The sequence below is a fragment of the Ochotona curzoniae genome, unplaced genomic scaffold (genome assembly GCF_017591425.1).
Source record: "Ochotona curzoniae isolate NIBS_2020 unplaced genomic scaffold, NIBS_Ocur_1.0 scaffold_274, whole genome shotgun sequence".
Classification (NCBI taxonomy): Eukaryota; Metazoa; Chordata; class Mammalia; order Lagomorpha; family Ochotonidae; genus Ochotona; species Ochotona curzoniae.
Genome location: NW_024467101.1, coordinates 11,946,764 through 11,972,055, shown reverse-complemented (window position 1 = coordinate 11,972,055; position 25,292 = coordinate 11,946,764). Strand labels below are relative to the sequence as shown.

The 25,292-nt window shown below is 45.6% G+C and overlaps 1 protein-coding gene across 2 annotated transcripts in view; it reads left to right on the top strand.

Annotated features, from left to right (window-relative positions):
* CORO1C (coronin 1C) overlaps nt 1–25,292 on the top strand; it is a 78,576-nt gene that overhangs the window by 12,721 nt on the left and 40,563 nt on the right. The window contains exons 1-2 of one of the 2 annotated variants that reach the window (XM_041003634.1): nt 15,200–15,218; nt 16,221–16,423. In XM_041003634.1, coding sequence (XP_040859568.1) covers nt 16,229–16,423 — 195 coding nt within the window. In that variant the 5' untranslated portion in view covers nt 15,200–15,218; nt 16,221–16,228. Of the gene's footprint in view, nt 1–15,199; nt 15,219–16,220; nt 16,424–25,292 lie in introns of those variants that run through there. The other variant, XM_041003633.1, reaches the window with a different exon arrangement.

Sequence of the window (25,292 nt, the reverse complement as noted above, 5' to 3'; positions counted from 1 at the left end):
CACTGTGCTCTCTGGCCAGCTCGGCAAACTGAGCTTGCTTCCAGGCTTTCTCCAGTGCCTCATCACCCAAGAGGCTATGATGGCCAGAGCTGAGCCCATCCAAAGACAGGAGCTAGGAGGTCCTCCAGTTCTCCCACGTGGGTGCAGGGTCTCAAGGCTTTGGGCCATCCTCCACTGCTTTCTCAGGCCATGGCAGGGAGCTGGATGAGAAGCAGGCAGTCAGGATATGAACCGATGTCCATATGGGATGCCAGTGCTCATAAATGGATTAGCCAGTTGAGTCATTGCGCTGGGCCATCAGCATGAAGCTTGTTAACTGTTTTTTGGTCCTTTTCCTTTTCCTCATTGTAATGATCTGTTCTTGAGTAAGCAGTGGGTAACAGGATTTTTTGCGTGTTCCAAAGATAAGTTAATGTTACAAAGGTGTTGTGTGGGTTTGTAATACTAGAACCTTACATGTGTGCCAGTTTGTCTTTACTGTTTCAATTCTGAGCCAACTCCCTGCTAATGACCTGGAAAAATAGTGGAAGATGGCCCAAGTGCTTGGTTTCCCCCCCCTCATGTTGGACACCCAGATGAATTCCTGGCTCTTGGCTTTGACTTGGTCCCAGTTCCAACTGTTGCGTCCATCTAGAGAGTGAGCCAGATGGAAGATCTCTCTTGTCTCAGTGTATGTGTTTCTCTCCCTCTCTGTCTCTGAGTTTCGAGTAAATAGCAAAATATTAAGAAAGACGACAGATGAACACTAGAAGACCCTCTGTGTGTGACAGGAACAACAGGGGCCCACAGCCATGCAGCACTACACAGATTGTAACAGGCATAATGACAACCAGTTATGATTAGCAGTCATTGTGCCCCTGGGGGCCCATGACAGACCACAGATCTGGTCACATGGTGGTCAGCTGTGAGAGCCTTTCTCGGGCCATCAGAAATGGCTGTTGTGTTCTAACAACTGAAGACCTTCCTCCACATGTACAAAGCTATAGCCTCTTTTTTTTTTTTTTTTTTTTTAACTAATTTTGTGAGACCTTTGTAGACATACACAGGAAAGAAAATGTTGAGGAAAGGGGAAATGAAATCTGGAGTGTCCCTGCAGAGAACACCTGGTACAAGTACAGAGGATGGAGGACAGAACGAACAGATCAACTACACCAACCACGTGCTGGCAGTGAAAATCTGGGCAAGCAGAGACTCCAAGGTGGACTGTGTCAGCCGGTGGATTCTGGAGAGATTTTATCATGCTTGGAATGGTGTGACTGGCAGCAATTCAGAACTGTTGAACTATTGAAACCACTTGAGCAGCTCTCGGAGCATGCCCCATATTGGGGACCCTGGGATGGTTGGGAGGCTGGGTGGGGCTTCTCCCTTTATCTCCTCCTTCCCCAAGATTCAGGAAGGAAAAATAATGTGGAAATGTGGAAAAAATGTGGAAAGAAAAAGAAAAAGAATGCGGAAATAATGGTCTGCTGCATCTGGAAAAGCAGTGAAGAATGCCTCAAGTCCTTGGGTCGCCGCACCCACGTGGGAGATCTAGAAGAAACTCCTGGCTTCAGATGGACTCAGCTGAGCTCAGGCCTCTTCTCTGTAACTGTAGCTTTCAAGTAAAAGAAATTAAGAACTGTGAAAAGAAAAAAAATGATTAATTTGAAAGAAAAGGAGATCTTTCTTTCATCTACTGGTTCACTACCCAAATGCCTGCAAGAATCAGTTCTGTCCCAGGCACTCATCTGGGTCTCCTTCGTTGGGAGCATGGATTCTAGCACGTAGGCCATCTGCTGCTTGTCAGGTGCATTAGCGGGAAACGGGATCAGAAGCGGAACAGCTAGATTCAAGCTGATACTCCTTCATGGGATGCCAGTGTTATCACTGTGCCGCAACACCGGCTGCTGTGTCCAGCTCTTGATGTTGCAGTGTTGCTTGACAAAATCCATAATCGCCTCCTGTCTTTGACAAATGTTTAACCGCTGTTATTTGCTTACTTCACAGGAAAGATACTTGAATTCCTTTTCATAATAGTCAAACATTCTTTTCTAGTGAAAGGTTCTAATTCCTTTCATTCTTAGGAACTTAAAGAATCAAGACTGATTTATTAACATGAGAGCTCATGCTGCCTGAATGTGACTGAGGAATACATGTGAATCGAGCAGCCATCTCTGCTAAGCAGGGGGAGTTCTTAGGAGATTAGTCACAAACTAGCTGATGAATTAATTTGGTGGTTAGTAGTGTCTTGAGCTGAAAACTCATCCTAGCTTTTCTTGGCAAGCAAGAGCGAGGCCAGGGCCATGGAGGGCAGACCTTTAGGGTGATGACAGCGTTGACTAAGTCGTATCTGCTATATGGGCCACTGTTGCTTTACAGTACTGCTCATAGGAGGTTAGATAACTTGAAAGTCTTTCCTCATCGCATTCCCTCTCCACGTCTGCCAGTTTGAATTTCTTAGTATCGAGATGACTTGAATTCACCAGCCTGAATTGCATTGTCAAACGGAGTACATGCATGCTGTGTGTGGTGCCGCCTAGACCAAAGAATATCTGAATTTGCAGCATAATTTTTTTGTTTGTTTTATTTTCCTTTTCTTTTAAGATTTAGGGTTTTTTTTTTTTTAAATTGGAAAGTCAAGTTTACAGAGAGAAGAAGATAGAGAAAGCTCTTCCATCTGCTAGTTCACTCCCCAAGTGTCTGCATGGACGGAGCTGTGCCAATCCAAAGCCAGGAGCTTCCTCTAGGTCTCCCATACGATGCAGGGTCCCAAGACTTTGGGCCATCCTCGATTCTTTTCCCAGGCCACAGGCAGGGAGCTGGATGGGAAGAGGGGCTGTTGGGATACGGACCAGTACCACTGGGATACAAACCAGCACCTATATGGGATCCCAGCATGTGCAAGGCGAGGACTTCAGCCACTAGGTTATGGTGCCAGATCCCCTATTTTGTTTCTTTAATTGGGGATGGTGATAGTGGAATTCTGGCAGGAAGTCAGGTGAAGAGGCAGGCACCATGATCCACCCTGCAAGTGCCACATCAAGTGGGTGCACTACAACCCTCTGATCTGCACTAACCTTTCAAGTTCTGACACCTTCAGCTGTTCAGTTGAAACTTCTACTCCCTTGGTTTACTGACCATCTTTAACACTTGCAGTGAAAGAAATGGTTCAAATATGTTTGCACTCATGTGCTGGGAGATGACCACTGTTAGTGTTAGGCTGCCTACGGGCTTTATATTGCTCCACCCGTGTCCTTTAACCTTTGAAGAGGCACATCTCTAATGTTTTCTTAAAAGGAGGTTTCTTATTGATAAACATACAATCTTTCTGAAATTTTTGAGCAAAGGCACGTGGGGTTGGGCAGAACCCAGGGAGGAGGTTTGCCCTGGTACCTGCAATTAGGAAGCAGCCCTGTCTGGTTTGAAAGGTCCTAATTTTGTTAACTGAAAAACAGTGATTCTGATATGAATATAAGTGTGTGTGTGTGTGTGTGTGTGTGTGTCCCCCAAATTATGATTTTTTTTCTTTTGTGAAGTGATATGTTTTAATAAAGTGATGACTTTCTGTAATCTGGGAAGTGGATCTGCGCAGGGCTGTAGCTGTGAATCGGGCCAGTGTGTGTAGGCCAGAGCTGAGCCCAAGTCTCCCTCTGTATTTCTGTGCCTTTAAATGCTCTTACTATAAAATGCTGTCTTAGTTCAGCGGCAGGAGGGACTTGTCCTTCATGTTACTGTGGCTGGGAAAGGTTTGCACTGCATGGTTTTCGGGAACTCATTCAAACGTTTGGTGAGGTCAAATGTAGTAAAGATGTGGGACTCAATTTTTCTCGTGCAAGTACAAAACCTTTTTATTTATTAAGTCTTCTAGGGCAGACCTACTGTTTTGATTTACCTTTACACTGTTTAAAGTGCCTTGCAGGGTTCCTGAAGCCACCATGTAGAAAACTTGCTGATGCCGAGTTGTGCAACATGGGCTGTGAGCGCTCTAGGAATCGAGGGCAGAAGTGCGGCGGGGTCTCTTTGGGGTGCTGACAGTGAGCCTCAGCCTTAGGGTGTTTATAATAATTGTGCTGGGACAACCAGAACAGGTATGACTGGGAAAGCCTAGTGCAAAATGGGTATGTGTGTGTGTGAGAGAGAAAGAGCGCGTCCCAGATTTTGAAGTCCGTGATTATAGGATTGGCTTTTATATTAATATGTTTGTGTAAATTATAAATATAGTTTAGTTATGAAATTATAAAGGTAAATGAAATATAATTTATGGTGTGACCTATGTTAGTGATTGCCAGTTTATAAAAGTAAACACCAGTTTTGTTATAATTCATATTTAAGATTTGTTTGTTGAAATACCAAGTTACAGAGAGAGAGAGACCTTCAGTCCGGAGCGCCTTGGTTGGAGCCCTGGTGACTTCCCAGCCTCAGCCTGCTTGACCCTGTGGCTGCAACCCCTCTCGGCTGCTTCTTCGCAGTCCAGGTTCTGAGAAGTGCTAGATCTGGTGCCTCAGGCCTGTTGCTTCTCCCTTTAATGTCTGTACTGGTTGATTTGGGTGAGAAGGTGTCACTTTCCTGAGCTCTCTGGCTGCTTCTCTTGTCCTGATTGGTCATTGACTCCTTCAGCCTGTGTATTTCCACATCCCAACACTTGGCACAGCAGCACAGTCACATTCTGGGAGAATACCCGCTGTGGTGTCTCCTGCTCCTGCAGTCACCCATGAACTCCATGAGAACAGGCCAGCTCTGCTTGCTCCACAATTGTGTTGGCAGTGTCTGGCATAGCACAGGTTGCTTAGTCAACAATCAGTAAACAAACAGATGTTGAGTATATTGAGTGACTGAGCTTAAGGACCCCTTCAGCATTCACAGTGACGTGTGTGTGAGCCTGAGCAGCTGAACTGGTTCTCATTGGGTGTTTTGTGTTTTCCTGGAGAGATGTGGACTGCATTTCAGTGGAAGGAGGAACCTCTGCAGACTCAGCCTTCAGGTTAGGGTGGCGCTTTGGCAATCATTTGTTTAGTTCTCCCAGTTCATGGTTGAGGAGACCTAAACCCTAAGACCCAAGTGATACCAATGGTTGGGTGACTGTCAGGAGAAACTGGAGGCTCACAGCCAAGCCAAAGGCTTTCCTATTCTCCCTTACTCCTTCCTCGAAACATTGTCGAGAGTTTATGTTCATTTAACCCAGTAATCCCTGCTTGCAAGGCGTTGAAATTATATAGTTGAAGGATTTGGCTTTATTTTATTTATTTACTTATTGGAAAGTCAGATATGCAGAAAGAAAAGACAGGAAGATCTTCTGATGATTCACTCCCCAAGCAGCCACAATGCGAAGAGCTGAGCTGATCTGAAGCCAGGAGCCCGGAGCCTCTTCCAAGTCTCCCATGTGGGTACAGAGTGCCAAGGCTTTTGGCTGAAGCTGGATGGGAAGCAGAGCCAGCGGAACCTGAACCGGCGCCCGTATAGGATCCCAGTGCATGCAATGCAAGAACTCTAGCTGTTAGGTTACTGCACTGGGCCCAGGATTTGTCTTTATTATTTTTTTAAGATATTTACTTATTTTAAAATTGAAGTTACAGAAAGAGAGGAGAGAGATCCTCTGGTTCACTATCCAGAAGGCTGCCACGGCCAGGAACCAAATCAAAGCCAGGAGCTTGGGTGGTGGGTGCCCAAACCCTTGCCCTCTTTCGCTGCTTTTCTCAGGCAGACACCAGCAGGGAGCCGAATTAGAAAGTAGAGCAGGGTGCGGAGCAGCAGCCTAGCAGCTAAAGTCCTCGCCTTGAATGCACCAGGATCCCATATGGATGCTGGTTCTAATCCTGGCAGCTCCACTTTCGAACATCCAGCTCCCTGCTTGTGGCCTGGGAAAGCCAGTTTCTGGGTTTTAATTCATTTTTTTATTCTGATGAAGTACAGGCAAAAGGTAATTTCATATATAAGAATTATATTGAGGACGGCCCAAAGCCTTGGAACTCTACACCCGTGTGGGAGACCTGGAGGAAGTTCCTGGCTCTTGGCTTTGGATAGGCGCAGCTCTGGCTGTTGCAGTCACCTGGGGAGTGAATCATCAGATGGAAGATCTTCCTCTCTGTCTCTCCTCCTCTCTGTATATCTGACTTTGCAATAAAAATAAAATAAATCTTAAAAAAAAAAAAAGAAAGAGCAGCTGGGGCATAGTCAGTACACAGGTCTTCATTAAAAAAATGACTTTAATAAAAAAAAAATATCTAGGAGTTCAGTAGTTTCATTTCTTGGTAAAAGAAGATTGCTAAAGAACTATTAAAATTTTATTTTAAGTGAAACTCCATGTGACTAAGTAGTGGAAAACAGACTTAGCAGGTTTGAACAGTATTACATGTTTTTTTTTTTCTTTCCCTTAACCTGTTGCTGATAAGAAAACTAGGTCATCAGTACAGAAAGTATTTCAAAACATTCATGGATTAATTTTTTGAGTTGCTGATTCACTCATTTATGTGAAAGTTCTACAGTTGGCCTGAGGACACTGGGGATTAATTTGGCTCTTTGAGTCGTGTTCTGCTCTTTGAGACAGAATTCAGCTGTTGATCCAGGTCTCCTGTGATGCACTTCAGGGCGATGCTGCGGCCGCCACGGGATGTCACATGGTCCTCCAGTGTTCTCTGGGGCAGGTGGTGCCTGTGTGTCCATGCAATGATGGCCCCTTGAGCAGCCCTTCAGAGCCCCGAGGGTGGAGAGAGCTGATGGGAGTTATACAGATGCTGCCAGAAGCAGGAAGTTGGGAGATGAGAGGAACTACATGGGTCATCCTTGCACATTATCTCTAATTAAATGTATATGTTTATATTATTTACTTAGGTATATTTATATTATTTATATATATATATTTGGCATTAAGAGAGATAATGCCTAAAACCAAGTACACATGTTGTTAATTTTTAAACATTTTAAAATATTATCTCAAACTTACAAAAAAGGAACTATGATCTCAAAATAGCAAGACTTCTAGAATGTCATTACTGCTTATTTTAAGTGAGTTCTGGAACCTTCTCCAACATGTCAGTTAGAGATTATTTGCGTTTTTTTTTTCTCATAGAAACATCTTAAAGCTAAATGGTATTGGGAATTGAAACAAAATGCACTTACACTTGGTACGCCTCACTCCTGGCATTTTAGCTATTACCTGGATGAATCATGGGAGGAAACGACTTGGAGGTCAGAAGGATGTTGGGGGGGATCACGTCCTCTTCCCCTGGGGGGGGTGCATTTCGGGTCTCCAGCTGCTGAGTGCTGGAGCCATGATTTGGTGCCCTGGAATGGGCTGGGCAGTGGGCTGAGCAGGATTTTGCTAGTAGGGGTTTTCCTGTATGTCTTCCTAGCAGGATGTGTTTCCTTTCGTATGAACTATAGAAGTACATCTGCGGGAATCTTTAAACAGATAGCTTCTTAACAAACAGGAAAATGTCAGTTTTTTTTCTTTTTTAATGAAATTGATTGAAGTCGACAAAATAGAGAAAATGAAGTAACATTTACTCAGGTGTTCTGAGTGTTTTATCTTACCTGGTGCCATTACAGTATAAACATCTTGTCTACATATTTTTTTTTCCTCCTAACACTCAGCATATTTCTTGTGTAACCTTTGAAATAAATGGCCTGTATTAACTCATTTTTCATAATCTATGGGGAATTGGTTTTAGAACACTGGTTACCAAAATCATGATTTGCTCAGTCAGATCTTTAATATAAAATGGAGGAATTTTTGCATGTAACCTTCCCATAAACTTTAAATCCCCTCTGGATTACTTATAGTATCTGACACAGTAATAAATGCTGTGTGAAAAGTTACAATGTATCATTTCTAGAATAATGACAGAAAAAGGTCTGTGGGTACAAAGTTCAGACACAAGTTTTTGTTGCTTTTTTCAGTCCCCTGTTTGGAAGCATGTATACAGAACCCAATACTACAGGGTGCCGATTCTGTAACTTGAGTGAGCAGTGCCGCAGGAAGCAAACCACTGCACTCTGCTACAGGCTCAGGTTAGCAGTTGACTGTAAGAGGAAAATTTATTGTCATTTCCATAAGCCTTTTTCTGATGCAAAATAAGTCCTTAAATCATAGAAGTAGACCTAATATTTACTAGTTGTTTTAGACTGGGTATTCACTCAGTATGTGTAGGAAATTTATTTATTTATTTTAGATTTCATTATTATTATTTTTTATTGGAAAGGCAGATGTACATAGAGGAGAAGAGATAGAAAGGATCTTCCATCTGATGATTCACACCCCAAGTGACTGCAACGGCTGATGCTGCACCGATCCGAAGCCAGGAGCCAGGAACCTCCTCCAGGTCTCCCACATGGGTGCAGGGACCCAAAGCTTTGGGCCGTTCTCGGCTGCCTTCCCAGACCACAAGTAGGGAGCTGGATGGGAAGTGGAGCCACTGGGATTAGTACCAGTGCCCATATGGGATCCTGGTGTGTTCAGGGCGAGGACTTCAGCCGCTAGGCCACGGTGTCGGGCCCCCAAAATAATTTTTAAATGCTTTTTTTTTTTAGGGTTTATTTTTACTGGAAAAGCAGATATGTAGAGAGAAGGAGAAGCAGAAAGATCATCCACCCTCTAGTTCACTCCCTCAGTGGCCACAACGGAGGAAGCTGAGCTAATCCGAAGCTAGGAGTCAGGAGCTTTTTCTGAATCTCCCATCTGGGTGCAGGGTCCCAAGGCTTTGGGCTGTCCTTGAGTGCTTTCCTAGGCCACAGGCAGGGAGCTACATGGGAAGCAGGGCTGCTGGGATAACTGGCACCCAGTTGGGATTCCAGTGCATACAAGGTGAGGACTTTAGCCACTAGGCTAAGTGCCAGGCCTGAATAATGTGTGTGTGTATTTTTTTTTTAAGATTTGTTTGTTTTTAGTGCACATTATGGAATGCCGAGGTGAGGTTGCCTGTACCGGAAGGTACCGCAGCGCCCTACCAGCCTGAGAACAAGAAAGGAAGTGGGCAGAGCCGGCAGGGGAATAAGGGAGGGTTCCTTTGCAGGACAGCTACTTCCGCAGGAGAGCATGGGCTGGGATGGGGGCAGACCAGACTAGGCAGAGCTACCACACCTGTGCGCCTCATGCGGACCAGATCAGGGAAAAGCCGGGCTGGGCAGATTATTCCTACTGGTGCAAGCAAAATTAAAGTGGGCAAGGGTTGTTTGGGCTTAGACGCAGCATCAACTGGAATCTGGGAGTGGGAGAGGCCTGGGAGGGAAATAGTGGGCTCATCCCTCTTGGGTTACCACTTTCACAGGACATAAAACTAAGATAACTAAGATAGCGGCTGGGGTGGAATGGGGTGTGGGACAGACTGGATTACTGCTACACTTATTGGCAAACCAGGGTAGGGAGTGGGCCTGGTGGGGGTTATTGTGGGTCGCTCCAACCTAGGCTGCAGCTCCCGCTGGTTTATGTGAGGGCCAAGTATGTGCTGGGCAGAACCAGGCTGGACTGCAACACCCATTGGTTCCAGTGGAAGTCGGGAGTGAAAACAGAACCAACCCAGCAACTGCAACCACCAGCTGATTGGAGCGATAGACGGTGCCAGGCCCTGTACTTGTTAGCACATACAAGAAGTTTCTTTGGAGATCTTCCTAATCTAAATGCTGGACTCAGAAACCTAACGAAGAAAAGAGAGAAGACAGAACAGGTCAACCAACCATCTCAGCTATGATGGACTATGTCAATCAGTTGATTTTTCAAAGATCTCATAGTGCTTGGAGTGGCAAGATTGACAGCGATTCATGACTGTGGCAATATCAAAACCACTTGAGCAAGAACCTCAGAGCATGCCCTACATCTGGGACCTGGGGAGGGTGGGAAATTGGGTGGGCCTTCTCCCTTAAATAACCCCCTTTAAACATGAAGGTAACAATATGGAAAACATACTAGTATTATCCACTTTCATGTAGCCCTTGAACCTTCTTACCCTAATTAACTATGTTAAAAATGTCAAAATAAAATCTTATAAAAAAAAAAAAAAGATTTGTTTGTTTTTATTTGAAAGACAGATTTACCAAGATGAGACAGAATAAGTGTGAGATTTCTTTTTCCATCCATTGGTTCACTCCTCAGCTGCAACAGCAAGGGCTGAGCCAGTCTGAGAGCCTCTTTTGAGTCTCACGTGGTTGAAGGGTCCCGAGGACTTGGGGCATCTTCTTCTGATTTCCCAGGCACATTGGTGGGAAACTGGATTGGAACTGGAACAGCCAAGACTTGAACCATTTCCCGTATGGGTTGCTGGCACTGCAGGCTGAGGCTGAACCTGTTATGCCACAGTCCTGTCCCCAAGAACTGATACTCTTCAAATGTTTGAGAGACTTCAGTGGTGAAGGCATCTGGACCTGTGATTTCTTGGTCAGGTGTTGCATTAAATTATGATTTTATGTGTCATTGTCTTTGTTTTCTACATGAAGAAACAGAGGTTCTGAGAGATTAAGGTATTAGCCAGCAAGTGACAGTGCTGGAGGTGGAATCCAGATTATTTTATGACAATAAAGAGAAAGATAACAACCGTTTTGTCACTTGCGGAGTGATGAGTTTTTTGTTCAGCCACCCAAGGTGCTGTAGCATTATAATCCCTGCCACCATCCCCATCACTAACTGTTCATTTAGTGATCCCTTGAGCTTTGCATTGTATGCATTGTATCCTTTCTCATAGAGGATTTTGCACAGAGCCTGCCCTCCTGAACACTGGCTGGGGCAGCTACAGCTTTGAGACTGGCTCTGCAGCCTCTGCTCTCCATTGCCGATCTCTTTCGTGTGCTTGGAGGGCCGGAGACGCTCTGCAGGAAAGCAGCTGTGCCACATGTGGGCAGCTGAACACTGGTCAGGTTTGACCTTGAATGGGAGTGAGTCACACTGTCCCTCAAGCTCCACTTCAGCATGTCTGACTCAGCATGGCATTGTGAAAATGCTGAGCTTTCTCAGTGCGTGCTCTAAAGCTAACCTTCTGCTCTGATTTTAGCAAAAGAATCTCTGTATCTTTATCCAGATGTGCTTAGGGTGAAAATGAGTAGTCATTACGTATGGTATAGAAATTACTTTTTATGCTTATTTTTCCTTATTTATTTTTCTTGAAAAAAACCCAATATTTATATTGTTTACTTAGTTGAGAGGAATTCATGGGCATGTAGAGTGGAGAGGATTGGACTATGGAGGAAGGTGTGTGGGACAAATGTTGCCGTTTTTGTTTCTCCTTTGTAGGGGAGGAGTGGGAGAGACCCCTTGCTGTCAAGGTAGATCAACGCCCGGAGGTGGCAGACAGTCATTTGATGATGCCTTAGAGATCCAGGTGTGGGGACATTTTCCAAGGGTGTTAGTTGAGTGGTTTTGGTAGTTCTGAGATGTCATAGGCTTTTTGGGGCCAGGGTTGAGAAAATATTTCCAGGGTTTATTGGCTGACCAGGTTCACCTGAACGTGATGCAAAGCTTGGACAGGAGAGTGGTCCAACTTCTGCTTTCCATCCTCTGATGAGGAACTCCACAGTTTCTGTTAGCCTAGATGAGCTGTCATGTCCCCTATGTGCATCTAGGAATGCTGTCCACCGGACAGGCATCAATCATCGATGAGGCCTAGTCCTGACGTGTACGCCTAGGTTGGACCACATTTATTGTATTTTTCCTTGTGCCTGGGGTTTGAGTCTAGCAATCTAGTTGGGGAGTCTGCAGAGGAACTTTTGCTGGGGTGACCTCACTTGACTCTGTGTATACCAGCTAGTGTAAGATCCATTTTAGTCTATCACCTGTACCAGTCAACACACATATCAGTGGATACAGCTAATCAGTTCCATTCCCCAGCCTCATATCTCACATGAACTGATAGATGCTATGACCTGCCCCTGTCAGACCTGGCCCACATGTGTGCCAACAGGTCCTGTAGCCTTGACCAGCCTGGCCCACCCCCAGCCTTGGCTCTCATGCTTACCAGTGGGAACTGCAGCCCAGCAGGGTAGTGCCCACAGTTCCCCTACCAAGCTTGCTCCCAGTCCTGGATCTTGTTCCTGCCAGGTGATAGTGCAGTCCAGCCTGACATGACACACCCAGTCCCAGCACTTGCCAGAGAGTTCTACATCCTAGCCTAACTGGCCCACACCAATTCTGGTTCTAATGCACACCAATTGGTTTCGTAGCCTAGCCCAGACTGTCCCATCCCATCCCCAGTCCCAGCTCTCACACTCAGCAGTGGAAGCCAAGGCCCAGCAATGAGTCCCCAAAGTTCCCCTACCAGGCCTGTTTCTAGTCCCAGATCTTGGGCATGCCAGTGGGTGCTGCAGCCTCTGCATTCGACAGCAGATGCTCCTGTCTGGCTGTGCCTCGCCCAGCCTGACCCACACCCTTTCTGGTTTTCCTCAGTGCCAGCAGGTGCTAATCCATTCTGGCCTGCCCAGACCTGGCTTACTCATGGTCTCTGCTCTCGCACTCACCAATGGGAACTGTAGCCTAGCAGGGAAATCCTAAAGTTCCCCTTACCAAGTCTGTTCCCCACCCTGGATCTTCTGCTTGCTGGTGGGTGCTTCAGTCCAGCCTGGCATGGCTCAACCAGTTTTGGCTCTCATCAGCAGTTGTTGCAGCCTAACCCAGCTGAGCACAATCTATACCCTGCTTGGCTCTGGTGCATGCCAGTGGGTGCTGTGGTCTGGCCCAACCTGGCCTGGCCAGTCCCTAGCCCTGGCTCTTGTGCTCCCTAGGGTCAGCTGCAGCTAACAGGAAATTTTCCCAAGTTCCTCTATCGAGCCCACTCCTTGCTTTGGCTCTCACACATGCAGTGGGTGCTACAGCCCTGTTTGGCATGATTTGCCCTCAGTTCTGGCCTTTGTGCTGGTGGGTGCTGCAATCTGGCCCTGTCCAGCCTCCTCCCTATCCCAGTTTTGCAGGTATCAAATGGGTTCCTATCAGATGAGTCCCATTTTCCATCCTGGCTCAGCCAGTCAGCAGCACTCGCAGCTCTCTCTGTAAACCAGTGAGTGTTGCAATCCTGCAGCAATCCCCTGTAAAATCTGCCCCAGATCCAGTTTTCTCGTGTCCTGGTGGGTGCTTCAGCCCAGCTTAGTAGAATCCACTCCTTGCTCCGACACTTGCAGACAGGTATTGTGGCTTAGCCCAGCCAGGCGTGCCCCCAGCCGCAGCTATCATATGCTGCAGGGGCTGACAGGCAATGCTGTTTAGGTCCAGCCCATGTATCTCACATGGGTATGTGCCTTGACTTGACCCAGGCATGCCACTGTCTGCCTCAGCTCTCTTATTTATGTACCTGTGTGTGCAGTGGCCCTGTCCTTGGGAACCCCTAGAAGTTGTTCCTCCACTGTCAAATATGCCCTCAGCTTTTTCACTCCAATATATCCTCATACAGTATATCTCCTTTTCCAGGCAATCTGCAACCCTCCGCCTGGAGGGCGGGGTTCTATGTCCTGCCATTACCCACCATCTTCCTCACTTTTTTTTTTTTTTTAAGATTTATTTTATTTCAATTGGAAAAGCAGATATACAGTAAGGAAGAGAGACAGAGAAGATCTTGCATTCGTTGATTCACTCCCCAAGTGTCTGCAGTGGCCGGAACTGCTTTCGTACCTGCAAGCAGGGAGCTGGATGGGAAGTGGAACTGCCAGGATTGGAACCCGCATCCATATGGGATTCCGCTGCGTGCAAGGCTAGGTCTTTAGTTGCAAGGCTGCTGCTCTGGGTCCCCTCACGTATCTTTAAAAAAAAAAAAAAACAGGAAGAAGAAAAAAGGCAACCATGCTCACGCACTAGTATAGTTAAAACAAATTTGATATTAACCAGGTCCGGAATGCCCACTAGCCTATTGGCTGGTTTTCTCTCAGCAGTGTAACAATTGCCTAGGTACACTGCTGTTTACTGGTTCATTCCCCAAGTGCTGGCAGGAAAGAAGAATAGGGGACTCAGTTTAGGTCTGCTATGTGAGTCATAGGGGACCCCAACTACGGAAGCTTTCACAGTTCCCTGCCAGGGCCTGCTTTAGCAGGAAGCTGGCATCAGGAACTGGAACGCGAAGTCAAACCAAGGTACTTCAGTATGCGACATGGGTTAAATGTCCAATCACCTTTAAGACTGAGGTGGTCATTACTGCATGATGCCTGTCTGAGTGGGGGAACTTACGGAGGGCAGTGAGGGTGAGCGCTACTGTCTGGGGAGCAAGGAAGGATGGGGGCTGGATGGAGATGGTCAGTGTGTACCTGCTCACACCCGTGGCTCATTTGGGATGCTTTGGTGTTTATGCTTTTATTCCTTCACTGTCATTTTATTCCGACTTCAGCAAGGAGTGGCTGTGAATGCCATTTATTTTTATGTGTTTTGTGAGCTATAGTTTTGTGTCCTTTACCTAATATTAGATTGTGTGAACTTGTCAGAATTTTTTTAATATGAGAAGTCTGAACTCTTCGACAAGAGTTTTCCATTTTTCTCCATCTTAGCTTATTCTTGACACACTTGCAGGAGGATGCAGGTGGATTCCAGCTTCTGGATTCCACCTTGTGCTTGTTAAGGGAAGTGATCCCCGAGAGCGACTGGCTGTTCCTTGGCTTTTTGGATGTGCTTTTGTTTGTTTCCACTACCTCGTGGAGCTGACTTATCTAGGTCGTGCTTGAGCAGGTGCATGCCGTTTTACAAGAGAAGGGTCATGACAAAGTGTAAGTGGATCATTTGCCATCTCCTGCGGCAAATGCTCAATCGCATGGACCAGCTTGTCAGCTGAAGAGGTCTGACAGCAGCTGGGCTGAGGAGCACAGACATCCAGTGGCCTGCCAAGAGTCTGTTGCCTGAGCTCAGCCAGATGCCCTGTCCTTGGAGAGGGGCCACTTTTGCACATGCCTTGCGAGAGTGCTAGGAGGAGGAGCAGTGGGCCCAGGGCCATGACTTAGGGAATCGGAGGAAAGAAATTAGCAATGGCTCACCACGTGTCCCATCTGGCACAAGTGAACAGGTAGTAGGTAGCCCTCCTGTACATGGTGAACTTATTTTTAATTTGTATTTTGAAAGCTTGGCCGTGTCACATTCCCTCTTGGGTTATATGCAGGCTTCTTCTATCCTAACTGACAGGAACAGAAAGACCTGCAGTAGCAGGTAGTTGAGTTACATTGGGTGCAGTCTAAGAAACAGAAATCAGATGGTGGTGATACTAAAGCACAGAGCTTTCAATTCCCTTGTCTGGGACAGCCCAGTGGAATTTGAAGTCTGATATGAGCCAGGAGGAAGCTCAGGAACCTAGCTCTGTGCCACACCCCGTCTCCCTAGATTCCCTGGTTTACTCAGGGAGTACCTGTGGGTGAATGATCAACTCCAGGGTGAAACCTCATCATGGTTTCATTTCCCCTCCAGTGGAGTTCCTGAACTTTTCCGTTCTTCTGTCCAACTGTTACTCACACCGGCTCAGTGTCACAGCTTCCTAGGTCAGTGCCTGATTCCTTCCTGCTTTGTCCAGTGTGCTGCTGCCGTGCTTACTGTCATCCTAAACCTCACTTGTCTTAGATTACATTGCTTCGCATTTAGGTACTTGCTCCTCTTTTCCAAGATGTGGCTGTCGACTCACTCAGCTGCTTTCAATGGACTTTTTCTGTTTCTTAGCACTGTGTCATTCAGCACTGGGCAGTCTGGTCACTGAGCTGCTCCACTTGTTAAGCCCATTTTAGAGGTTGGAAGGCTCTGGGGAGAAGGCTGGTTGACTGCCGGTGATTTGAATTCTTCCTTACTGTGCATAGCTGGACTTAGGGAAGCACTGTGGTGAGTGGGCACAGTTCTCAGCTGAGTGCCAATGTGTGGGAAAAATGTGGAAAAACTGAAAAATTACCTTGACAAGCTGAGAAAAAAGCCACAAAATTAGAACTAGTTTGTGGGTTTCACGTCTACCAGGAGACTTTCTAGCTGCTGTGGTCTCTTCTGCCATGGGGCAAGGTTGGAGTGGATTGTCTGTCAGTTCCTGTCAATTCCTGTTCAACCTTGAAAGGCCGGTTCTCTCCTTCATTCGTCGCCTTCGTGTTTCCCTGAAAGTTAAACTTGATGAGCTGCCCCTGGCTCTTGAATTGGGAACCTTTCTCTGTGCTGCTTTCCTTGACGCACTTTGCATTTTTCTCTTGGTACGTGCTGCTGATGGAAATTTGGACTCGCAATTTGGCCACATTTTAGGAGCGTAGACAGAAGGCCAGGCCATTCTGTTTTCCCTGCTTGGAGCCTTTCAGTTTGTTGTATAACTAATGTGTTTTTTGCTTTCCTTCTACAGACACAATGAGGCGAGTAGTACGACAGAGCAAGTTTCGGCATGTGTTTGGACAAGCGGTGAAAAATGACCAGTGTTACGATGACATCCGGGTTTCTCGAGTGACCTGGGATAGTTCTTTTTGTGCTGTCAATCCCAGATTTGTTGCCATAATCATAGAAGCGAGTGGAGGAGGAGCCTTCCTTGTGCTGCCTTTGCACAAGGTAAGTGATTTGACTTTCATCCTGTTAGACACCCTCTGGTGGTCTCCTTACCCTATCATAGGTTGACAGTTCACTGAGAATCAGGTGTTTGCTGAGACCATTCGACTCTGGAACAGAGGTGAAGTTCCACATGCCTGACTAACCACCTCAGTTTTTCTCTTAACAGAGAACCATGATACAGAGTGATGACCTCTGTTCTAGCTATACCCCCTATGGATGAGAAAGAGGATCTGATGCTGTGAACTGTTGGCAGTCATTTACTTTCCGTGGAATTCATTCTATATGTATATATAAGTGCGTGTGTGTATGTGTTATGTATTATAAATATATTTATATATACAAAAGCTTTATTTAATCGAAAGGCAGATTTACGGAGGGTCTTCCATCCACTGGTTCACTTTTTTTTGAATAAAGTAATTTTTTTAAAAGATTTATTTATTTTTATTGCAAAGTCAGATATACAGAAAGGAGGAGAGATAGAGAGGAAGATCTTCCGCTCAATAATTCACTCTCCCAGCTGCCGCAACAGCTGGAGCTGAGCCGATCCGAAACCAGGAGCCTAGAACCTCTTCGTGTCTCCCACACGGGTGCAGAGTCCCAAGGCTTTGGGCCATCTTCTACTGCTTTCCCAGGCCACAAGCAGGGAGCTGGATGGGAAACGGGGCTGCCAGGATTAGAACCGGCACCTACATGGGATCCTGGTGCATTCAAGGTCAGGATTTTAGCTGCTAGACCACAGCATTGGGCCCTCACTTTTTTTTTTTTTTTTAATTTATTTTGATTGGAAAATCAGGTATATTGAGAGGAGGAGAGACAGAGTAGATCTTTCATCCACTGGTTCACTCCCCAAGTGACTACAATGGCTGGAGCTGAGCTGAGCTGATTTGAAGCCAGGAACCAGGAGCCTCTTCTGGGTCTCCCACATGGGTGTGGGACTCACAGGTCTGGGTCATTCTCTGCTTTCTTTCCAGGCTGCAAGAGATTATTGGATCATGAGTGGAACAGCTGGAGTATAAACCAGCGCCCATATGGGGATGCTGGCACCACTGAGTGGTAGATTAGCCTGCTGAGCATGGCATTGGCCAATAAGCAGGTATATTTGTAAATGGGTAGAAAATTTTGATAGTGTTTCCACCTTTTGAAATTATGAGGACCCAGAATTTTTGGTTGTTTGAAGAGTAAATGGAAAAAGAGTTCAAGTAAGTGTTCCAAAGCAATGTAGAATTCTGGATAGTTCTAAGTTTTGCCATAGGATTTAAACGGGTTGAAAAACGGTAAAGGCTCTTTACTGAGAGTGATTCTGTGTATATTTCAATGTGAGTGAATTTCCTAGTCCTCTTATTTATTATCCTCCTCGGAGTCCTCAAGGTGGGAGATAAGATAGGAATTTTGTGCATTTGCTGATCAGATAGAAATCTATACTTAGTTAATCAGCAAGTCTCAGAATTACAAATGATAAGGGAAGAATAAAGCTTTGAAGGCCAGAATTGTGATGTATCAGGTAAAGCTGGTAAATGCTGGCACTCCATGTGGATGCTTGTTCAAGTCCTGCCTCTTCTACCTGTGATCCAGCTCCTTGCTGATAGCGTGAGAAAAGGCAATGGAAGACGGCCCACGTGTTCAAGTCCTTGCCACACATGTTGGAGATCCAGATGAGTGCCTGGCCCAGAGCTAACTGCGTGGCCTGGAGAGTACTCAGACGATCCATCGATACCTCTCTCTCTTTCACTCTGCTTTTCAGCCTTTCAGAATAATTTTTTTCTTTTTCATTTCTTTTCTTTTTTTTTTTTTTTAAGGAAAGCTCTGACAAGAACCTAGAAAGAACTGTCTTCTAGTTGGCCTTTAGAAGATGAGGCTGTGTTCCCGAGCTCCACACCAGGGATCAGTACTGGGCCACAGGCAGGCCGTCTGTGCTCTGCTGGGACAGGGTGGGGACTGCCTGCAGCTGAGCCATGTGTATAAGCAGGGCTTTCTTCACTGTGGCCCCTGGGGTCCTGAAAGTGGTTGCAGGAAATGCACTGTCTGTCAAAGTGTTGTTTCCTGTTGTTTTTTTCCCCAACAGTTAGAAAAACTCCCAATTTTATTACACCTTCTCTTAGGAATGCAAACTTTTTTTTTTAGTTTTAAGGACTTGTTTATTTGTTATTTACCTGTTTGAAGTGAGAGAAGGTGACAGAGTGACAGAAGGGAGAGGCAGAGATACTCCTCTATATACTGGTTTACTTCCCAAATGAACAAAACAGCCAGGACTGGTCCAGGTTGAAGCCAAAAGCCAGAAACTCTATCCTAGTCTCTCCTATCTTCCACTGCTTTCCCAGGCACGTTGGCAGGGAGCTGGATCACAAGTGCAGCAGCGGAGACTGAAACCGGAGCTCTGGCATGGAAGCTGGTATTGCCGGTGCAGCTTCAGCTTAAGTTACTGTGCCACAATACCAGCTCCCTAACTTGCTTCATTTTAATGTTTGATTTTTTTACTTCAGTTGCTGGGTTAAAGTGCTGTCACACAGAACAAATTTCACATGTATTTTCAACTGTATCTTCTTGTTAGTAAAGAAGAATCTTTTTCATTATATTACAAAATGTTGTCTTCTGGCACTGGTGTGGTAATGTGGGATAATCTTCCACCTGTGGTGTCAGCCTCCCATATAAGTACTGACTGAAGTCCCAGCTGTTCCACCTCTGATTCATGTTCCCTGCTAGTGACCTGAGACAGCAGTGAGAGCTGGCTTAAAGCTTAAGTGTCTTGCTCCCACATAGGAAACCCAAGAGAAGCTTCTGGCTCCTGGCTTTATACTTGGCCCAGCTCTGGTGGTGGTGGCCAGTTGGGGAGTGTGCCAGCAAGTGGAAGATCCCTCTCCCCCCTCTCTCACTGTAGTTCTTTCAAGTGAAATAAAGAAGTCACAGAAACTCCCCAAAACACTTAAAGATGTTATTTTTCTGGTGAGATGTTTTAATCTCTGTTAAGGAAAATTGCTGTTGATAATTGTACAAACTTGGTTGGAGAGTAGCAATTAGAACTTAATTCTAGTTGCTTTTGGTTTCCATAGTGTTGAGTTTATTCTCTCACTAGACCTGAGGAACATTTAGAGACCTGTTTGCTGGGGTTTTTGTGTCAGTGGCTGCCAAGATGCCACAGCCATGTCAGCCCAGACCAGACACTGGAGTACCAGTGTGTTTGGAGGTTGAGTTTTTATTTCCCCTTTTTTAGACAGAGCTTTTTTTTTTTTTTCCTTCAAAGCAATGGAACAAACCAATTAAGAAACCCAAAATAAACTTTTGAGTGGCTAATCTTCCACTAAGTTCAGATAGTTCTGAATAACTTTCATGTCCACAAAAGGCTGTGAGTCTATCTTTGCTAGGGCAAACTATGGGAAAGTGGGTTTAACTCATACCATTTAAGGGAGACTGTATGCAGTTCCTAAACTAACTGGATCTTGTGATTTGGTTTTCATTTGGATTAAATGGCCTAAAATTAACAAATGCTAGAATAGTATTTTGTTCTTCTAGCAGCATTACTGAAATTAGGAGCTCATAATAACTTGCTATAAAAGTTACTGTGTTTAGATGAATTGTTGCTTTTTGCAGAAACCTTAAGAGTCTCTCTTTCCCAGGCTATAATCCTGATAGTGAGTGCAGCTGTGTCCTTCAAAATTAATTTGCTCTGGAGGAGATGATACATGTGTATATTAAGCCCGGGGCAGCCATCGGAAACGAGGTCGATAGTTGTGTTATTGGCCTCTGTGATGGACAGGTTCCCATGCAGTGTGAGACTCACAGATTAAATTGTGTGTATGTTTAATCCTTGACGTCAGTATGGCATGAAACGTCCTGGACATTGAGGCTCTTTGGCATTGAGTGGTCTCTGTTCCTGGCTTGTGGTGGGACATGGATATGTCACTGTCCTTCTGCTCCTGCATTTTTCTGCACTAATGGAGGACTGACTATTCTGTATAAAAAGGACTTTCTGGGTGAGTTATTCTAAGTCATTTTAGTAGTTCATCTCATCTCCTGGTTGCTGTCAGTTATATCATGCAGTTAATTTGGTGCCCAAAATTCAGCAAAGCAAATTGTATAGCTTCTGTTGTTTCCCTTCTTGAGCCAATGGAATAGCAGATGCAGCTTTTTCTCATGGCCAGGGCTGAGCCCAGGCACTTTCTTGATGGCTTCTTAAGTCCTGGTTGAAGATGCAAGGTATTAGCTTTTAGATAATCATGATGTCTTCTTTCAGGTTGTCAAGTCTCCCACACTTCTGTCTGGTTTTAGGGGTCACTGACCCTCCAGCTAGCTCCTTGTAGTTCTGGTATACTCAGGAATGGTAGAATGAAGATTGTTAATTTTGCATTTTACTGATGGGATTTGATTGTGTAGTGAAGGCTGATCCGTGTGGTCCTGTGCTTGGGTGATCCTCTGTGAGCTGAGCACTTGCTAAGGCCAGCGGCTCTGCCTCCAGGACACTCCTTGCCTCCAGTTTGGGTTGGCTGTTAGTTTTCTAGTCCCTTCCAGAAAGCCTTGTACCAGATTGCTGGTAGTGAACTGTTTGACCTCTCTTTAGAAGTGTGACCTTCATGAAGACATAAGAAGGGGACCCCAGAACGTGATGTACCCGTTAATCCTAACACAGTGTGTTTGGCCTGGAAAAAAAAAAAGATTCCCACATTGTCAGTGTCTTGACAACAGCAAGACAGTTTTCTAATGTTGTGTTGCTTTGGTTTAAAAACAAAATCCAGATCCTCCAATGTGGTGGGAAGTTATGCTTAAGACCCAGATAGCAGCTGATGGTGTGCACTAGAGGTGTTTCTAGTACTTGCTGATGGCAGGCTGGGATTTTTCCCAACATGAACTTGCAAGAGATGGGTGTGGCTTTTAGCAATTCTGTCAGGGGTTCTGACAACCCCTGTTTCATTTCGGTTATACAGACAAGCAAGTGGGTTTTGAATGATGCTTTGGTGCTCTGTGAACATACTAGTATTGAATATACACATTTAGATCTTAAAATTACTTGGGACCCTTCTGAATACTCAATGTAAATGCATGGCTTTCCATAAATTTCTCTTGAAAGCTAGTTAGTATCAGCAGTAAACAGAGCTTATTATAGCAACCTCCTGAGGCTTGTGATTAGATTCTGGGAGTAAAAAAGTAAAAAAGTAAAAATTAAGACATTGTTTCCATCTTCCAGGACTTAAATCTAAAATGGTAAAAGTAGGGCCTGGTGCCATGGGCTAGTGGCTAAGGTCCTCTTCCTGAATGCACCAGGATCCCATATGGGTGCTGGTTCTAGTCCTGGCAGCTCCACTTCCCATCCAGCTCCCTGCTTATGGCCTGGGAAAGCAGTCAACTACGGCCCAAAGTCTTGGGACTCTGCACCTGCGTGGTAAACCTGGAGGAAGTTCCTGGCTCCTGGCTTTGGATCGGCTCAGCACCGGCCGTTGCGGTCACTTGGGGAGTGAGTCATCAGATGGAAGATCTTCCTCTCTGTCTCTTGTCCTCTCTGTATATCTGTCTTTGCAATAAAAATAAATAAATCTTAAAAAAAAAAAAAGACATTAGCACAAAGGAAGTGCTTTAAAAAAATAAAAATTAAATGGAAAAAGTAATCATGAAATCACACAACATTTCTGCATACTCACAGATAAGCACATGCATGCAGCACATGGAGCCAGAAGCACACTTACGAATGAATGAATGTGCACAATAGCGCAACCGGCTAATGTTCAACCTTACTACTGGCATTCTATACGGGCACTGGTTCGTGCCTTGGCTGTTCCACTTTCCATCCAGCTCCCTGCTTATGGCCTGGGAGGACAACAGGAGAAGGCCCAAAGCGTTGGGAGCCTGCACCCAAATGGGAGTCCAGAAGCTCCAGGCTCCAAGTTTTGGCTTTGGTGTTGTGGCCACTTGGGGAGTGAACCAGTGGACAGAAGATCTTTGTCTCTCCTTCTCTCTGCAAATCTGCCCTCCCGATTAAAAAAAAAAAAAAAAAAGAATGAGTGAATGAATGAATGAATGCTGATTGTAAGCATGGGCAAAGTATTCTCAGAGATCAGTGCTGCAGGAAACACCCAGGTGGCGGGATGATGAGCGCGTGTGGCTCCCATCTCTTGTAATGCTTCCTCAAGCTGTGGCACGCCACTGTACCGTGACTCTTCAAGGTGTGGTGTCTGAGTTTACTTGTTCTCATCTTTCAGAGGATGAATAATGAATAGCAGTCTTGCTGAACACAGGTTGGCTGTTAAGGGGTCCGTTTATTTATTGAACACAGCTTCATGAGCTGCCTTGTTGCCATCATAGAGGTCCTCAGCCTCTTGTGTATTCTGTCATGTTGACTGAATAAGCCTCTTCTTTGTGGAGTAAGCACACTTGGGATTTGGGGTGGAGCTATCTCTTCCCTGTTGTGAACTGGGGAGGCCCATAGCGTGGTTCTGGTTAGGTTAGGCATGTAATCTTGGGCTCACAATGAACCTGTAAATCCTGCCTTAAACGGAGGGACGGAAGGAGTTGGTTATCACCGGGATGGAGGAGCCACCAGCTTGATGCTCGTGCCTTTCCTTGGCTGCCTGCTGCTTGCTTCGCTTAACTGCTCTGATAGTGGCAATGGCTTGCTTCCTTCTTGGCTGCCTTGAGCGGCATGCGTGTGGCCATGTAAACCTTTTGGATCACTATCTCTGCCCTTCTCTTCCTCTCTTTATAGCCATGCAGTTCTTTCTTTAGGAAGTGTTGTTTGGAATCTTCCATTGTTGATGTTCGTGAACTCACTTTTAAACTCATTTTTCAGTGTTTTTCCACTGGTGGGAAAGTTTGGCCCTGTGGACCGTCATCAGAATGACTGTTTTCTAAATTCTCCCATTGATGGTACATTGCTGGTGCCTCCTAGATGCGTAGGAGAGAACATAATTCATTACATATAAAACTTACCCTAAGACATTAGGACTTCAGCCTCACAGAATCTGGTGACAAGGGCTGCTGTAGCATGTTTCTGATATCTTGATTCAGTTGAGTTACTGTCCTAAGAGCCTCATGATGGTACTTGGTGGTCTCTGTGCTCTGTCTTCAGTGCAGCTGTTCTTTGGATTTCTGTTTTCTGCTTGGCTCAAACTCTAGTGCCACAGGTTGTATTATCACATCACGGTATAATTGTTTTCTGATCTAAACTGACATTATTATTATTATTATTATTATTATTATTACTAAGTATCCTTTGTAGGCAGGTTTGGAAGAGGCAAATTCTTTTTTTTTTAAGTATAATATATGTGTGTATATATATATATATTTAAGATTTATTTATTTTTATTGGAAAGGCAGATATGCAGAGAGAAAGATCTTCCATGTGATGGATCACTCCCCAAGCGACCGCAACGGCTGGAGCTGAGCCAATCCGAAGCCAGGAGCCAGGAGCTTCCTCCGGGTCTCCTGCATGGGTGCAGGGTCTCAAAGCTTTGGGCCGTCCTCCACTGCAGTCCCAGGGCCACAGGCAGGGAGTTGGATGGGAAGTGGAGCTGCCTGGATTAGAACCAGAGCCCATAGGGATACTGGTGTGCTCAAGGTGAGGACTTTATCCCCTACGCTGGCTTCAAATTTGGTCTCCTTTGGAGCTGCCATGTTGTGAGAATGCTCAGACAGATCTGTGGCAAGTTCCCAGGGCCCTCTGCCAACAACCAGCACCCATATGAGTGTGCAGTCTTGGAAAAATAAGTAGATTCTGCAGACCTGCTTGAACCTGCCACAACTCTAGCTAAAAACCATGACTCATGAGAGACCCTGGGCCAGAACCACTCAGATACACCTCAGAACTGTGGGATAGTAAATGTTTACTGTTTTAAGTAGCTGGATTTTAGGGCAGCATGTTAAACAGCAACTGATAATTAATACATGTAGTCTCAAACTATAGTACTTGACTTCTATTTGTTTTTTTTTTTTTAAGATGTGTTTTATTTTTATTGGTAAGTTAAATTTACAGAGAGAGGGAGATACAGAGAGAGATTTTCCATTTGCTGCTTCATTCCCCAAGTGGCTGTAGCAGCCAGAACTGACCCAGTCCAAACCCAGGAGCTTCTTCTGAGTCTCCCAAGCCAGCACGGAGTCCAAAGGCTTTGGGCCATTCTCTACTGCTTTCCCAGGCCACAAGCAGGGAGCTGGATGGGAAGTAGAGCAGCTGGGACATGAACTGGCACCATATGGGATCCCAGCACATGCAAGGAGAGGATTTAGCTACTAAGCCCCCCATGCCCTTTGACTTCTGTTTCTGTTTTCTGTATTTATAAATTGTTTATTTGAAAGGCAGAGTTACAGAGAGAGAGAAGATAGAATATTTCCATCCCCTGACTCATTCCCGAGTGACCACACTTGTAGGGGTTTGTCCAGACCAGGAGTTTCATCTGGGTCTCTCAGTCATCTCCCACTGCTTCCTCAGACATATTATCAGAGAGCTGGATTGGAAGTAGTGCGTCTGAGGCTTTCCAGTTCTTGAGGGGACACTTTACCTTCTGTGCTACACTGCTAACCCAGTGTTGGAGGGGGCAGCTTTACTGCACTGCCCAGTGCTTGACTTTTATGTTAGTGTACTCAACTCATATGTAGATCATTAAAAATGACCAGCAGGTCTGGCACAGTAGCCTAGTGACTGAAGTTCTCGCCTTGCATGCACCAGTATCCCATATGGGCGCCAGTTCGTGTCCCGACGGCCCCACTTTCCATCCAGCTCCCTGCCTGTGGCCTGGGAAAGCAATGGAGGACGGCCCAAAGCCTTGAAACCCTGCACCCATGTGGGAAATTTGAAAGCTCCAGGTGCCTGGTTTTCCATTGGCTCAGCTTTGGCTGCTGTGGCCGCTTGGGGAATAAATCATCAAACGGAAGATTTTCATCTCTGTCTCTG